The sequence below is a fragment of the Pinus tabuliformis genome, chromosome J, assembly GCF_031772625.1.
Source record: "Pinus tabuliformis cultivar Carrire ecotype Pingquan chromosome J, CPIR1, whole genome shotgun sequence".
Taxonomy (NCBI): Eukaryota; Viridiplantae; Streptophyta; class Pinopsida; order Pinales; family Pinaceae; genus Pinus; species Pinus tabuliformis.
The window spans coordinates 1,431,576,048-1,431,593,142 of record NC_142295.1 but is presented as its reverse complement, the minus strand read 5'-3'; the positions used below and the strand labels follow the sequence as shown (position 1 = coordinate 1,431,593,142).

Here is a 17,095-nt window from a genome sequence, read left to right as displayed (position 1 = left end):
GAAATAGTTGCCTCCTTACTTCAAAACTTCATGATACAACACCACAGAAGAGCCTGTATTACCCTAAGTCTATGGGTATCGTAAAGGCCTTAAAAAATATATTGGATAAAGGTTTGACCAAGATATGCTCATCCAACTGGGATGATTGGGAAGAGAGAGTGCCAGCAATTCTATGGGCATACCGCGCAATTGTTAAGTGGTTACACAAGCATACACCTTTCCATCTTGTGTATGGAAGGGAAGTTGTGGTACCGATTGAATTTGTTATTCCCATCCTTTCATAGCCCAGGCCACTCATAAGGCAAAGGAGGAATCAATTCAGAAGAGTCTAGATGAACTCTAGGAGCTCAATGAGGCTAGGTTCATGGAAGATTTCCATCAAATGGTCGCAAAGCAAAGGCAGAAGGCATGGAATGACAAGAATATTAAGAGGAAATCATTCACAGTTGGAGGGCATGTTCTGTTATACAACAAAAAATTATTGAAGTTTCCTAGAAAGCTACAAACACATTGGTCAGGGTCAGTTTTTTTGTGGAAGTGAGGGAGTTGGGAGTTGTTAAGATTGCACAACTGGACGGGGTATTCCTACCAGGTTGGGTGAACGGTGCAAGCCAGAAAGCCTTCCACACATAAAACAATGTTTCTCATAATTGATTGGATATCTGAAAGGAGACCATAGGTAGGTGTAGGTAAGAGTAGGTTGGAGTCATTTAGTTGGGTCGCCACTAGTCGTGATTTTTTATTTTTGTGAATCAGTTATTTGCATTTCCAATTAAAAATCCTGCTAGGTTTCCCAATTGCAAATGTTCTTCCAACACACAACAACTGATTGTGGTCGGGGGGGTCACACATGTTAAGAGTCATTTCCTTAATAATTAGACAATAATTCTGGTGTCATCCTGAATTCCGTTAAATCTTTCCCATTATAGAAATAATCAATTCCTAAGCATCTTCCATCACAATAACATAATTACCCATCAACTCCACCTTTCCTTTTTCAGTATTGCGTCATCCGAGTCAGGTACAGCTCAATCGACGATAGGATTAACATGATTGAGTATGCATAGGGAAAGTTTTCATAGTAATTAGTTAAGAGGTCTCATCAGAAACGTCATGTCGAGTTGGTCTACTTATTTTGCATGGAAATGTTGAATTCCTAGTTTTAAGCCAAGGTGGTAGAGTTGCTTAGTTTGCAGTATGGTTCTAATTTCTATCATTCTAAAATAAGATACCAACCCCCTTTATTTTGTGTTTATCAGCTCCAATTTGAGATGATGAATACAATTGTATCTATTCCAAATCTCAGGTTGGATGAGAGAATTGTGCTGAGGGAGTTGATTTATGACAAATATGATAAGATTGTTTTGGTCAACAAGGATCTCTCAGACTCCTTCTAGTTTCCGGCCATGAAACATGAAGTCTACATAGAATTAGTCATGAAGGAAGATGGGAGTGCAACAATCAAAGTCAAAACTGACTTCAGAGGAATCCAACGGTCCACCTTACTGAATTTTTTGAAGTCTTCTTGTGTTTGGGATAACATTGGCAGCAATGCAATGCACAAAGTTATTGGTCAAAAAATGCATGGAGGATCACTCTAGCTTGATAAATAGTGCCAAATTCATGTAGTGGACATTCAAAGACTCATGAGTTTATCAGCAGGAGGAGACGTGGTTTCAACTGCATTCGAGACAACTTCCGAGAAAGTGAAGAAGACAGGGAATGATGACTACTACAACAAGTACGATACAAAGAGAGGAGTAAAGGGAGCACGCATAGATTTGATCAACACCCCAAAAGTCAAGTTCGCATACTTCATTATTACGAGGAAGATGATGCGTCATTTTTCCAAGAATGAGTGCACACTAGATACAATTTTTGTCGCTAAGCATTGCGTAGAAGGTGCCAAACTAAATTGGTGTGCTTTCCTCCTCCAAGAAATGTTCGAATCCTGTGAAGATGTATACAAGTGGTCGACCCATTTTATTTATGGATATCTCGTTGCTTTTATGGAAATGTGGAAATGGTGCCCACCACAGGGCCAGGAGCTAGCTCTCATCATAGAGGACCAGCCTTTTGCCCTCAATTATGTGCCTTGGATAACTTCGAGGGACCCAAGAAAAAAGGAAATGAATGAGGCTTCTTTTAGTGGTTGGTACATAAAAATGTAGGAAGTAATCAAGGTTGCGAAAAGGGTTCCAAGGTCCCTACTTGATGAATATTCGTCAAAGATTTGTTTCAGTGTTAGTCATGGGAGCACCTGCGTGAGGTTGCATTGTGTTCACCCCCATACCTTCCAGATGCGGCCCCGAAAGTTTATGTTCACATTTGAAGCTTTCCACATAGAGGTCGGTTCATGACCAGGAATAGTAGGGGAGATTCAGGAAGGTAAACACATCTATTTCTTCCACGGGATGGTACCCCATCCAATACCGAGAGAAACAATTGTTAAGAGTCAATTCCTTAATAATTAGACAATAATTCTAGTGTCAGCCTGAATTCCGTTAAATCTTTCCCATTATAGAAATAATCAATTCCTAAGTGTCTTCCGTCACGATAACATAATTACCCATCAACTCCACCTTTCCTTTTTCAGTATTGCGTCATCCGAGTCAGATACAGCTTAGTCGACGATAGGATTAACACGATTGAGTATGCATAGGGAAAGTTGTCATTGTAATTTTTTAAGAGGACTCATCGAAAACGTTGTGTCAAGCTGGTCTACTTAATTTGCATGGAAATGTTGAATTCCTAGTTTTAAGCCAAGGTGGTAGAGTCACTTAGTTTGCAATATGGTTATAATTTCTATCGTTCTAAAATAAGATACCAACCCCCTTTATTTTGTGTTTATCAGCGCCAATTTGAGATGATGCAGACAATTGTATCTATTCCAGATCTCAGGTTGGATGAGAGAATTGTGCTGAGGGAGTTGATTTACAAAAAATATGATAAGATTGTTTTGGTCAACAAGGATCTCTCAGACTCCTTCTAGTTTCCAGCCATGAAACATGAAGTCTACATAGAATCGTTCATGAAGGAAACTGGGAGTGCAACAATCAAAGTCAAAATTGAATTCAGAGGAATCCAATGATCCACCTTACTGAAATTTTTGAAGTCTTCGTGTGTTTGGGATAACAATGGCAGCAATGCAATGCACAAAGTTACTGGTCAGAAAAATGCATGGAGGATCACTCTAGCTTGATAAATAGTACCCAATTCATGTAGTGGACATTCAAAGACTCATGAGTTTATCAACGGGAGGAGATGTGGTTTCAACTGCATTTGAGACAACTTCCAACAAAGTGAAGAAGACAGGGAATGATGACTACTACAACAAGTACGATACAAAGAGAGGAGTAAAGGGAGCACGCATAGATTTGATCAACACCCCAAAAATCAAGTTCGCCTACTACATTATTGTGAGGAAGATGATGCGTCATTTTTTCAAGAATGAGTGCACACTGGATACAATTTCTATCCTGAAGCATTGCGTAGAAGGCGTCAAACTGAATTGGTGTGATTTCCTCCTCCAAGAAATGTTTGAATCCTATGAAGATGTATACAAGTGGTCGACCCATTTTATTTATGGATATCTCGTTGCTTTTATGGAAATGTGGAAATGGTGCCCACCACAGGGCCAGGAGCTAGCTCTCATCATAGAGGACCAGCCTTTTGCCCTCAATTATGTGCCTTGGATAACTTCGAGGGACCCAAGAAAAAAGGAAATAAATGAGGCTTCTTTTAGTGTTTGGTACATAAAAATGTCGGAAGTAATCAAGGTTGCGAAAAGGGTTCCAAGGTCCCTACTTGATGAATATTCATCATAGATTTGTTTCAGTGTTAGTCATGGGAGCACCTGCGTGAGGTTGCATTGTGTTCACCCCCATACCTTCCAGATGCGGCCCCGAAAGTTTATGTTCACATTTGAAGCTTTCCACATAAAGGTCGGTTCATGACCAGGAATAGTAGGGGAGATTCAGGAAGGTAAACACATCTATTTCTTCGATGGGATGGTACCCCATCCAATACCGAGAGAAACAATTGCGGATTCCAGAAAACGCTTGGTTGAGGAGGAGTTGCAACCAGTCTTTAAACAATTGATGACAAAAATGAGCACCTTGAAGGAAACCATCGCCAACATCGGGATCTCAACAGGTTTGGTTTCCACCTTTGTTGAGTTTCAAGGTTTAAGACAACAAGATTCTTTTATTACTGCCCCCTCTAGTTGCTACAATGCCAGTAGTAGTACCCCATTCAAAGTCCAACCTTACCATCCAAAAACCCCATAAATCAAAAGCTACCAAACCTCCAGTTGGGGTGAAAAATCAAAAATCAACCCCTATCAGTCACATTGTGGACCTCACCATTAAAGAACCCCAATCCCATACCACCTCGCCCATCATTGAATAAATTCCACCCTCCACTTCAGTTGCGTCACCTAGCTCATGCAACCCATCATTGCATACCGCATCCACATCCGCCACCATCTCAAACACTATACCCTCTGAGACACTACTGGGAACGGAGATGGACATGGAGGTTGACTTTGTTGTCCAGTCCATCATGGCAGTCTCCAATGGAGAAGTCATCACTGCTTCCATGATGTCTTTATTGCTAGAGTCAGGTCCACTACTGAGCACGAGACCCATCATTACCCAACCACTCACCACCACTATCAACCCAATGTCACTACCACTTCATCTGTTTCCTTCAATTACACCACTCCCCGTCTCCATCCAAACCACTCCTCCATCAATTGAACTATCACAACAAGCTACCTCTCCCCATGGACACTGAGACAAGTCCGTCGGTAGTGGGAAGCCCTTACAGAGTTGGTTCCCAGATCCCTCCACTATGCACCATGATGATCTTTAGGGCTAGTCCTCAGCCAAATTGTTTAATTTTATTCAACAAGCCGCACAAAAATTTGCAGTGCTACAAAATGATTTAACTACGAGCATGAACATCAACAACAACAAATTACTGCACTCACAACAGAACGTGATCAGCGCCGCCAAGATAAGCAACAACTCTAAGGGCAGCTAGAGAAGATCACCGCAAAATTTTATGTACTATGGCCGTCAATTTCTGATGTTGTGACTGATGCCCCAGAAGACTTTTGAGCTTGCACATTGGTTGAATGATGCGACCATATCTAGGCTGCATGCCATGATTTAATCTCTACCAACTAAGAACTTAAGAAAACCCTCTCTGCCATAAGAAGTTCATTGTTAGACCCTACCATGACATATGCAAATGAAATAGAGCAGAAGATAACCTATGCAACCGCCCTAAAAGACTCCATTGTCAATGCTGCAAATGACACCTACATTCTCCTGAAACAAGTTCATAACTGGTCAGACTGCCTTGCAAAGAAGAACCAACTAGTCTACCCCCTCCATGATCGGGTCAATAAGCTCTTCACCGATGCCAAGAACACTAAAGACAAAGACCAAAGGAAGATGATCAAGGCAAAAATAGATGCTCTTGAGGGCCACATTCAGTATAGAAAAGATGAGTCGGCCAAGACAAAGAAAATACTCCGAGATATTTGGCCCCCGACTCAAACACACCTAGAGACACTGCATCGGTTAAGTGATGATATGGAAACATAACAGACTTCCTTGTTAATGACATGGTTAGCCCAACTGACATCTGACGCAACATCTAAGTTCCTCGGACAAGAAACTGTGATCACAGAAATATGGCAGTCATCGCTCAATGACTACACTTAATTCCACCAGGTGGCCATCGTGTTTGTCCTTGAATTGGGGCCTTCGTTTAAAGAGACCAGCCAAGAGAAAGAAGCAGTAGTAGCAACACCAGCAAAAGCATCAGAAGCAGCCACAACAACAAAAGCATCAACATCACTGACTGCGTCGAAGAAATATTGACTCGGGGATGAGTCAATGAACTGTGGTAGGCACCTATTGGGGCCTTCGTTTTTTGAGGAATTAAGATGTTTTGGAGAGAATTCAGAAGGCTAGCGATAAGTGGCGGAAATGGTCGTTAGAGAGTTGTGAGAATAACAATCGAGAAAAAGGAAGGAACTCGCGGAAGACTGACAACTGCGGAGGGATGATGGGAAGGCGTAGATACAACCAAGCAAGAAAAGAGCAAGGATAACTGAGGACTGGAGATAACCGAGTAATGGAGAAGGCGAAGATCCTAGGAAAGAACCCACAGTTCAGGTTGGCCCACAGAGAGAAGGAAGAACAAGACAAAAGGAAGAAAGGAGAACTGAAAATGGGTTATTGTTGTTGTTGTTGTTGTTATTCTTCATGTTGTTACTTTTGTGTTGCAGAGCTATGAGAACTGCTCTGTATCTATCATTCCCTGAGCTTGTATTATTTCTTGTTAGAGTCTTGTATGTTGAGGAAGAGGCCTTGAGCTTGATGTAATGTATTCACCTCTCAGGTTAATGATGAAGACTATTATTGGGATCATAATGTGTTAGTGTATGTTATTCTGGTTCTTTAAATTTTTTATGTATGCGCATATTTAAGTAGTCTTTCTTTTACAACATGTATGGTCTATTGTGATACGACTTCCTTGTAGAGTGATTCAATGTTCTCTGTTTTTGATCCTCTAGTATGATTCTCCCTAATACTAGATTTCAACCCTCATCTAACTAAGGTCACAACACGCCTCAGGTTAGACTCTTTACTCGTTCTGGGTAAGGTGAAAATGCTAACGTGGTGCTAAACTACAAAAAAACCTTGTTGGCCCCCGTGCCCGAACCTGGGGTCTCGACCCTGTTGCTATTTCTGTGCCAACACATAGAAATTCATCGATTATTGGTCTAAGATAGAAATATTATCTTAACACTAAAATCAATTAGTTGAGAAAATATCTCAACCAAACACAAAAATATTTTCTATTTTAGTTGGACTAACTCAAATTCAACTAATTAGCAACAAAACAACTCACACAACAATTACATTTGATGATGAGTAACAACATTCAATATGAACAAGAAAAGTACAAGTTAAATCTCCAGCACCCTCCCTTAACAAGTACTTGTCTTTACTCTTCTTGTCTCCCTTAACAAGCACTTGTCTTTACTCTTCTTGTCTGGAAAAGACTTCATTTGCTTCTCTAATCATTTTCGAAATCACGTAGAGTGAACTCCATCAAGTTGTCTCTTAACCTTCGTTAAGGTTTAGTTGGAAAGTTGGATTCCCGAGTTCCACTCTTGAACTCTCGAATCATGGATCTCCCAAAATCAACTCTTGAACAACATCCACAAGTTGTCGCATAACAACTAACAAACCATTCTCATTTTTTCAACAACTAATGAGGATTCTTCCCTAGATCCACAACATCCAAACTAATTAGACAACTATCCATGTTAAGTTTCATTTCCACCTGATCTCTTGAAGATATAATTTCTTGAGACCACAATCAACTCTTTGTTCACAATCACTGAGCTATTCATTTTTGTGAAGGATTTATGGATGAAAATGCGAATAAGATTTTAATCTTGTTCGATGTTTCAGTGGACACTCCACCCATCCTCATAGACCAGAAAGAAGAATGATGACAAACCAACAATAATAACCCTTAAATAAATGATAGTATCAATTAACCATTAAGGTTTAAGTAATAAATTAATCAAAAAATATGTTAAAGCAAGTTCAAGTCAAAAGGCTTAAATTGAAATCTAATAATTCATTAATTAAAGAAAGTTATTAATAAATAAGCCATTTGGGGTTAATCAATAAAGCATGAGATCAAGTCAAAAAAGAATTTATTAACTTAAGAAATAGATAATTAAAAAAAATTAAAATTAAAACTTTCATTGAATTTAAACCATGAACCATGAGGAGGAATTAGGGTAACTAAGAAAAAAAATGTATTTCTAGTTTAATAAATTAAGAGGAAAACTCAGGGGTTAAGGGAGCAAGGCGAGGCCGCTAACCCTAGCTTCGTTTGCCTTGTTTCGTGCCTCGCTCCATCGTCCTGTCGTGGCACTCCCATCGGCGTTGCTCCATCTGGCGAGCTACTCTCCGCGTCGTCATTTTGCTGGAGGGGCTGAGGGGATGTGAGTTGGGTTGTCGACCTGCTCATGGTTTCAGGCTCTTTTTTCTACCGACGTCGGTGTCGCCAAAAATGTAGGGGTTGTTTGCATGCATTCTTCGTTGCAGGGTTTTTGTGGCCTTTGCTATGGAGTTGTTTAACGAGGTTGAAGAATTGTCTGGACAGTTAAAAGTGGTTGGAATTTGGGCAAAAAAATTTCAAAAAATCTTGTAAAGGGAATGTTTGAATCGTGTTTTTAATAGATGTAAATAGATTTAGCACCACCATCAGAAACGTCTAAAACACCTAAAATTTTGAAATTTAATCACTATAACTTAGATTTAAAAAATTCTTTGCCAAATTTTCTCTAAATTTTCTCTAAATCCTTGGCATAACTTTCTGAGCGATCCTTCGCCTTATTAGACTACGCGGCCTCTGCTATCTCCAGGGTCTCTGTTTTCGTCGATGTTCTTGCACTTGGAATCTTTTGTTTGGGTTTCGCCGTCAATTTCTCCTATCGCCGTCACACTTGCCCGTTCTTCGGTGTCATTTGACTGGTTGTTGTTGGGGTTTACGTCGGAATTTGCCGCTCACCGTTGCCGCTGGTCAACCTCTTTTGGCACTTTTGGAATGGGAATTTTGTCTGGCATCATATTGGAGTTAGAAGGTCCTGGTTTTGACCCATTCAAAATTCTATTTGCTAGCGATTATTCTCGTTTCTCATCATGTAGTGCTGTCCATTTTTTGGGCTCTTCTTTTTCTTGGCCCCTCGAGCCTGCGTGCCCTTTATTTGGTTTTCTTTGGTTTTAATAGGTTCTGTGGCCAGGGGTTAACCTTTGGGTTTACAATTCTCTTTCTAGGTCATAGTAGGATATGGATATTTAATGTAGAATGTAGTCCAAATTGCATACGTAAAATGTAATTTTATGTAAACTTATGAATTAAGAAATTAATTAAGAAGATTAATTTTAAAAATATAAAAATTAAAAATTAAAATTAAAAAAAAATGAGAATAGATATAGTACAGAGAGGGAAAATTGGATTAATGAGAAAAAGAAATTAGAAAAAATAAGGTTCAAAAGAAAGAGTAATCTAGAATTTGAAGATAAGAAATTGGTAAGAGCAAGAGAAAAAAAAAAAAAATTGAAAAAAAAAACTCCAAGGAAAGGGGAGGATTAGTTGAGAAAATATCTCAACCAAACAATAAACTATTAGCTAGTTTAGTTGGACTAAATCTCTCAAATCCAACTAATTAACAACCAAACAACTCATACAATTATATTTAATGATGAAGAACATAATTCAATATGCACAAGGTAATCAATATGCACAAGACAAGTAGAAGTTAAATTTTCAACTAACCTCTTGACTACCATTACAACCCATGAGTATATCTGATAACCTGCAAGCCAAATACACCAATAACTTATAACTTAACAATACCATGTTATACTTTTCCATAAACTTTTATATTTATTTACTAGGACAATTTAAACTTGTAAATTAACAATTCCATGTTATACTTTTCCATAAACCTTTATATTTATTTACCAAGACAATTTCTCATTGGGGCTAGAGGTGCATTTATGTGATTCCATATGTGCTTAATGTGGAGTTGACATGTGTCCCCCTTAAAACAAAATTAAAATATTATTTATATAGAAAAATCAATGTTGGCTATAATAAAAAATAAAAATGAATATGCATGTTTAGTTAGTTTTAATTAAAAGCATTATAAAACGTTAATAATTCCAACTCACAATAGTCACTCTATTTTTTGTTGATATTACAACTTAATGTGGTAAAAATATTTCACTCACTCCCAACCATAAATAAAATGTTTACATGTCCAAGTGACATATTATAATTTCATATCAACTTTAAAAAGAGATAAAGTAGTCCAAAAAAGATGGCGTGAGTAAAATGTTTAAACCTAATACTTTTCAAAAATATTTCAACACAAAATTTAAATGAACTATTGAAAATCTATGTTAACAAATTTATGTCGATGTCAACTTCAGATGAAAAAATATATCAAGTACTTTCTAATAAGAATAATGAACACAAAATATTCTAGATTACTGATAAGAACACAAAATATTCTAAATTATATGTTACTCTTTTTAGTGAAGTTGAAGCTATCAATTTTTTTTCAAAATGTTTGTGGTTGGGAGGGTTTGTGAGGGCAATGTGTGATTTTTTCTGTGTTCAACATGGAGTTGACATGTACCTCCTAAAATAAAAATAAAATATTTTCTAAATAAAAAAGTAATGTTGACTATAACTAGAGAAGAAAAAAAAACAAACAAACAAACCAACCAACATGTTTAGTTAGTTTTAATTAAATGTACTATAAAATATATTTAAAGTGTATATTTTTAAAAAACAAATACGCGATATAAATAAACTAGTTGAACATCTATGTTCACTAATTTTAGCCGATACCAACTTCATATATATAGAAAGAAAATGTTAAAAGAAAATATTTTAATGTTGTATATACTAAAATATACAATGTCCAGAAAAGAAAAAGTAATCGAAAGTTAAAAAATATCAAGTACTTCCTCATAAAGATAATACATTTTAGACTTTTAACAAAGATTTTTTAGACTTGCAATTTTAAGTTATGTACTTTATATAGCATTCAAAAATACTATATATATATATAATAACAATATATTCATTGGGATCTTAAAAAAAAATACATTTAAAAAAAAATTACACACAACAAAATTTGATACTTCTTGGTACATGTTAAATTTATATTTAAAATAGATCTATAATCATATTTATTTATCTAGAAAAATATAAAAGACTTATAATCTTTTTTAAACCATATTTACATTCTTATAAAAGGAAAAAAAATTATAAAATATAAAAAAAAAAATATAATACCGTTGTAGTGTTTATATATTATTTCCCATAACCTTAAATATGCTAACTCTTCATTAAGAGAATTTATAATATTCCAGGGACTATAAGATGAACAACAGTTGCAAATATGATTCCAGAAGCTCACTACGGTTTGGTATACATGAGCTTTGCTTGAGCTCCTCTTTTGTGTTATTTGTCACATAGTCTGTCACATATTTGTATTATTTTTCCTTAAAAAATCGATCCGAACTTCTCTCTTATATTAATAATAGTAGTTATACTTTTCAATGAACACATAAGTCGTTAAGATCGTTGAGTTAAATATACCACATACTTAGGTATATATATAGAGGCCACATTCTTCATAGAACGGAACAGAAAGTATCTACACCCTTCTTTCCGCAGAGAAACCATTAAATATAAGTGGAGCGTGTGTGGAATCTGATTACACGCACGTAGCAGAGGAAAGTTGAAGAATTAAGTATTTAAAAGATGCATTCTGAAGGTGGTCATGATGAATCAGAGCCTCAGCTGTGCATTAAAGGGTGTGGATTTTTTGGATCCTCCGCAACGGAGAACATGTGTTCAAAGTGTTACAAAGACCATCTTCAGAAACTTCAAGTAAAAGCAACGCCTACTGAGACCAGCAAGGTGGATTCTGCTGGTGCTGGTGGGCAAACTGATGCTCATCATGTGGAGTCTAAAGCAGCTGGTGGGCAAACTGATGGTCATCATGTGGACTCTAAACCTGCGCGATGTTGTAGTTGCAGAAAACGCGTTGGATTAACAGGTTTTAAGTGTCGTTGCGGAAACACATATTGCGGTGTCCACCGATATCCGGAGGAACATGGGTGCTCATTCGACTACAAGACACATGGACGCGAAGCTCTCGCCAAGGCCAATCCTCTTGTCCAAGCTAGCAAGATTGACAAGACATGGGGATCAAAATAAAAGTTAATTATGGAGATGATCAAAAACTTTTTTTTAAATAAATTTTTTTCAAATTTTGATGTTAGTAATGTTTGTTCTTTGCCGATAGGGTTTTGGATTGACCATGAATAAGTGCACTGTTAAGGCACTCTTTGCGATAGTTCACTAGTTCAAATCCGCTATGAGTACTTACCTACTAAAAAAAGTAATGTTTGTTCTTTAATAAATTTCTTCAAATATCTAATTAAATTGAAAAATAAAATGGCTTGTGTACGAAAGAAAAGTGGAGAGGTATTTATTTCTAAGATTTCTTGATGAAATATCTCAAATATTTAAAATTTCTCAGACACTAATGTTTTTTAATATTATAAAAATAGAATAATCTGGATATTGCTAAAGGAGGTTGGTTATATATTTTTTAATTGAATGGATATATATGTAAATTCCAACTGTTCAGGAATTTTAGCTATTTACATTTGATTTAAATATTATTTTTAATTGTTTAAATTTAATAAAATAGAAGTGTTGAAAACATATTAAATATTTTAAATAAATATTAAAATTTTAATAATTAAATTTGAGTAAATTATGTTGACATTATTGTTAATGTTTTTGTATGATAATATTAAAAATAATATAAAAAATGGTAGAGGTGTGGTGGAGGGATGTACATTAATGTTATTAAAAAGTTGATAGTGAAAATGTATAGTTAAACTTGTTTTTGCAACTTCATTGCTAAAGTCTTCTTCTCACCCTCAAATTAGAACTTTATATGATAAGAAATCAAATCTAAATTTATAAAAGAGTAAAAAAAATGACTCAACAAATTCTAACTAAGAATATGTCATTATTAGTCCCTGCCAGCTAGGAGGCTAGCAATTGATTTGTCTAGCATTGACCAATGCAATTTATGTTTAACTTTGAAAAAACAATATTTATTTTTCAATATTATTGCCAAAAAAAAATTAAAGAAGTGACTTTTCATTGTTAATCTTTGAAAATAGCTCATACTCACCTAAATAACATATTTACCACTTGTTATTGCCCACTATTATTTAAGCAATAAAAAATTGAGAGAAACACTCGCAAGAATTTATGTTAAGGCATTTTGTATTGTGAACAAGCCTAAGTAACCGCATTGAATTTCCTTAACAACGGTTGACCAACCCAACAACCAACGTTAATAGAAATTATGAGATAAGATTGAAAAGTGTGGCCACAGGACAGGACCCAACCCCAATCCCCTCATGGATTAAGGTTGGACAACATCCTTAGAACAAGGGAACAAATCATGGAAGAGGGAAGGAGGATTCAATAGTGATTTGAATGGTCATAGTGATTTGAATTATCCTAACCAACCTGTCAGGTGGCAAAGTTGGATTGATTGATAATGAATCTCCTAACATAGTTCTATTGAAAAATTGTGAAGTTGGGTGTTTGAGATTTTCATCCAAGTTGAGTGTTTGAGATTTTCACCCTTCTTGCCTCATAAACTTGGATAATTTGGTGATATGGACACATATTCTTCACTGTTGGTTGTCACATAGAGCTTGAGACCTCAGGTCCATTTTCCATGACATGCAAAAAAATGTGGTAGTCGACGTAGTCACCCTTTCGTATATATATTCTCATAATTTAATGATTTGAGACCTCGAGCCCTTGTGCTATTTATTATGCATGGAGATGAAATTTCGAGCAATCACCCCCTTGTTTTGCAGAATTCCTGAATTTTGATAATTATTCGGTCATCGACGCAGGTGGAATGGAGTGATTTGCATATATAAATACATATAAGCATATAGCAGTGCCCGACACCGAGGGATCATGGCGGAACTTTGTGCCATAAGAATCATGACTTGTGGACTCCATTGGGGCGTCAGAACTAGGACCTTAGCATTTTCCATTGAGGTTGGAATGGACATGAGGTGAGGAATACCCAAGACTAAGATGCCAAGATGACACAACCTAGGATGGTGTGGCATGGGGTGGATCATGCTCTTGAGTGTCAGACCATGGATTACGGTTTTACAATTGAAGTTAGAGGGAGGTGAGGAGGAACCCCAATGAGGTGAGGAGGAACCCCAATGTAAAAATCCTTGAGATGGCGTGGTCCAATGGGCTCCGCCTTAGAGACTGGGCATAATGAAGGAGAACCGCAGGTCTCAAACCTCATACCACGTCTTTGCAGTTGAATCTAGAGGGAGTTGACGAGGAAACCCCCGATGTTGAAGCCCTAAGATGACGTGGATCAGTGGGCTCCACCATGGGCACCGTGTATAATGAAGGGGGAACCACAAGTCTTGGACCTCTGGGCACAACTTTGCAATGGAGGTTGGATTAGAGAGATGCTACGAGACTTGATGTAGAGGAACCAATATGATGGAGGTTCCAATGTGGAAACCCTACCCACCAAGAGACTATCATAGCTTGTTTCTTGTTACTTGTCATGTGTTGTAGGTGAGAACGCAAAAGAGCAATCATGCTGACATAACATCGATTAAGTATTATGGGCCTCACAAGGATGATGTGTCAAGGTCACGATTGCTTAATGAAGTCTATGTGGGCACCATGAGGGTGATGTGATGACATGGCCTCTTTTAACATATCAAAATTCAAATTCAAATGGGAAAAACTTTTGATCTTGAACTCGAATTGAGGTGTACTTTTATATCATTTGAAAGTTGTAGATGAGCTTATCACAGTGGTAGTGTCAAAATTAAATTCTGCAGACTTGCAAAAATGAAGATTTTGCTAACCCCATTTTCATAACAAATCTTGGAGGTTGGACTAAAATCAAACAAGTAACACCTCCCACAACCCAAGAAAATCCAAGGGGGTGGGAGGGAGTGCTAAAAAATGGTATCATAACAAAGTTTCAACATTGGAACTGAAGAAGCTTATACATAAATGACAAAATTTAATGCACCAATTTAATTATTGTATACATTGATTTTTTACTTGTAGTTGATGTGGTTGCTACCCTTGATAGAATATTGATATGTCTTTTGCTTTAGCATATATATTTGACATGGGTTTGATTTGCGAACAACATAAGATTTGCATTCTTAGTGCAGATATGCCAAAGTGATGATTGAATATGTTTAATTATGTTTGACCTAGATAATAGTCGTGTGTGTGTGAAAACACATAAGAAGACACAAGTTCCAGCAAGAAATAAAAGAATGAGCAGTAGAATGATACAATACAACATGGACAAAACCCATTGTGATCATAAGAAAGATTCAATTGGAAAGAAGACAAAATAATTCCCATGATTAGATCGATACCCTCAAGAGCTGGAGAGCTTAATTAGGAAGTTGCAAGGAAAATAATGAAAGGATTGTTAGAATACAAGAAAGGAAAGTAGAGATGAATGTAGTGATATTGTAGATCTTATCATATCTACAAAGACAAAACAAACATGAGCTTGGTGCCAACTATCTAAGCAGGCACAAATCGAAACAAATCCCATCTGAGATCTAAAAGTGGGGATTGGAAACCAATAGAGAAAAATGAAAAAATTTAAGAAAAAGGCATATGAAAGAGTTTGAACACACAATGAGGGGAGAAACACCACTCAACACTCTAGAAAAATATTTAAGCATCCAAGAACGATTGTCTAGTGTTGCAACCAGAAGACATCGGTAGCAAGGGAGAAGTGAGAAGAGCTCAATGCTAGAAGAGTTCAAGAAAGCAAAGGACCCTACCTTTGATGGATAAATTAAGAAGGTTGAAGAGGTAGAATCTTGGTCAGGGCTACTCTAAAAACATGAAGGTCATGGTAGCCAATTTTAGTCTAAAAGGCTAAGTTGATTTATGGTGGGAATATTTAGGAAATGTCAAGGGAATTAGAGAGAAATAACTATCATAGAGAAAATTTGAAAAAAAGTGAAAAGTACCTTTTTGAGAGGTACTATGATAGCAAAATTAAACAGTTCCTCCAACACAAGATAAGGAAGCTTATTTTGGATGCTTATACTAACATATTTTTGGAGTTGTTGAATTTACAAGTATGTGTCATATATCAAGGATGAGAAGGTGAATATCCAGATATATCTTAGTGGGTTACTGTTATCTTACCAAGATAGGATTAAGTTTGATGAGCTAAGGACAATAGAGGATACCATCTAAAAGGCTAAGCATTGGTATGATGAGTTCAAGCATAGGGCTAAATTTCGATCAAACTGGAAAAGGAATGACAAAAATAATTTTAAATGAAAGGACCAAAATCCTTAGGACACGAGCAACAAAGGAAAATGTTCACTTCACCACTCCTACCAAGGGTGAATTGCGATGAACTTTCCTTATTTTCAATAGAGATTGGCTTGTCAACAAAATAAGAGAAGAGTCCAAAGAGCCCAAGAGAATGTTGTTCCAATGTTGGATATGTGAAGAGAACCACCTTCTGAAGGATTGTCCTTAACAATAACAAAGCAACACGAGGTTGTATATTTTCCAAGTGATAGTGATAGTGAACGATAAAGTTCATAGCGTAGCTCGAATTTATGCAGCATTGAGTAACAAGTAGATCACCATGCCTCGATGATCAAAATGGAAGGTGATGAGCTCCAATATTGAAGCAAGGTTGCTACAACTCTTAGGGCTACCAATTTTACTTCATCAACCCGGGGTTCTTACAAACTTGGAGGTGACAATGTTGTATGCATGGTAGATGCAATGGTCTACTTTACAAACTTGGAGGTGAGGAGTTGTATACTACAGGTGCTTCTAAGGAATTATAATCAGTAATCTACTCCATCAAGAACCCTATCCATGCAATGATCTAAAGAGACAAAAATGTTTTTGGGGTTGTGAGAGTGGGGCCCTCAAACCATGATCCCATGAGGGAGATGAGGAAGAGGCCACTATTGTTGGGAATGGGTCCCCTAGGGTCATTTTTGGGCTTAAGAGCCCAAGTTTTGGAGTAGAAAAGCCCAAGTTTTTGTATAAAAAGTGTAAAATCTCCGCATTTTGTGGTCGCGGAGCGCGAAGTTGTAAAGTGTCATAAAGGGTTTCCGCCCTTCATTTATGTAAGTCATGTCGGCTTTAGGAGATCTACCCATGGTTCGTGGACCATGGGATTGTATAAAAAGGGAAGTCTTAGAAGAGTCTAAGGCAGTTCAGTTCTTGGTATGTTTTGAGTCATTGATGAATGTAATGGGTCTGTGAGAGCTAAGAACGAAGATTCTTAATGTAGGAAAGAGGCTCTGCAGCTGTTTGTGCAGAGGCCTGGGGTAGAAGTAAGCAGTTGAGTGCGCGAACCCCTGCAGCT

At 37.0% G+C, this 17,095-nt stretch overlaps 1 protein-coding gene across 1 annotated transcript; it reads left to right on the top strand.

The window, feature by feature from the left end:
• The first annotated feature begins 11,385 nt into the window (after nucleotides 1-11,385).
• LOC149232740 (zinc finger A20 and AN1 domain-containing stress-associated protein 8-like) lies at nucleotides 11,386-11,844 on the top strand. The gene has a single exon (XM_089381992.1). It carries the CDS (start codon nucleotides 11,386-11,388, stop codon nucleotides 11,842-11,844), a length of 459 nt encoding a protein of 152 aa, XP_089238118.1.
• Nucleotides 11,845-17,095: the final 5,251 nt, after the last annotated feature.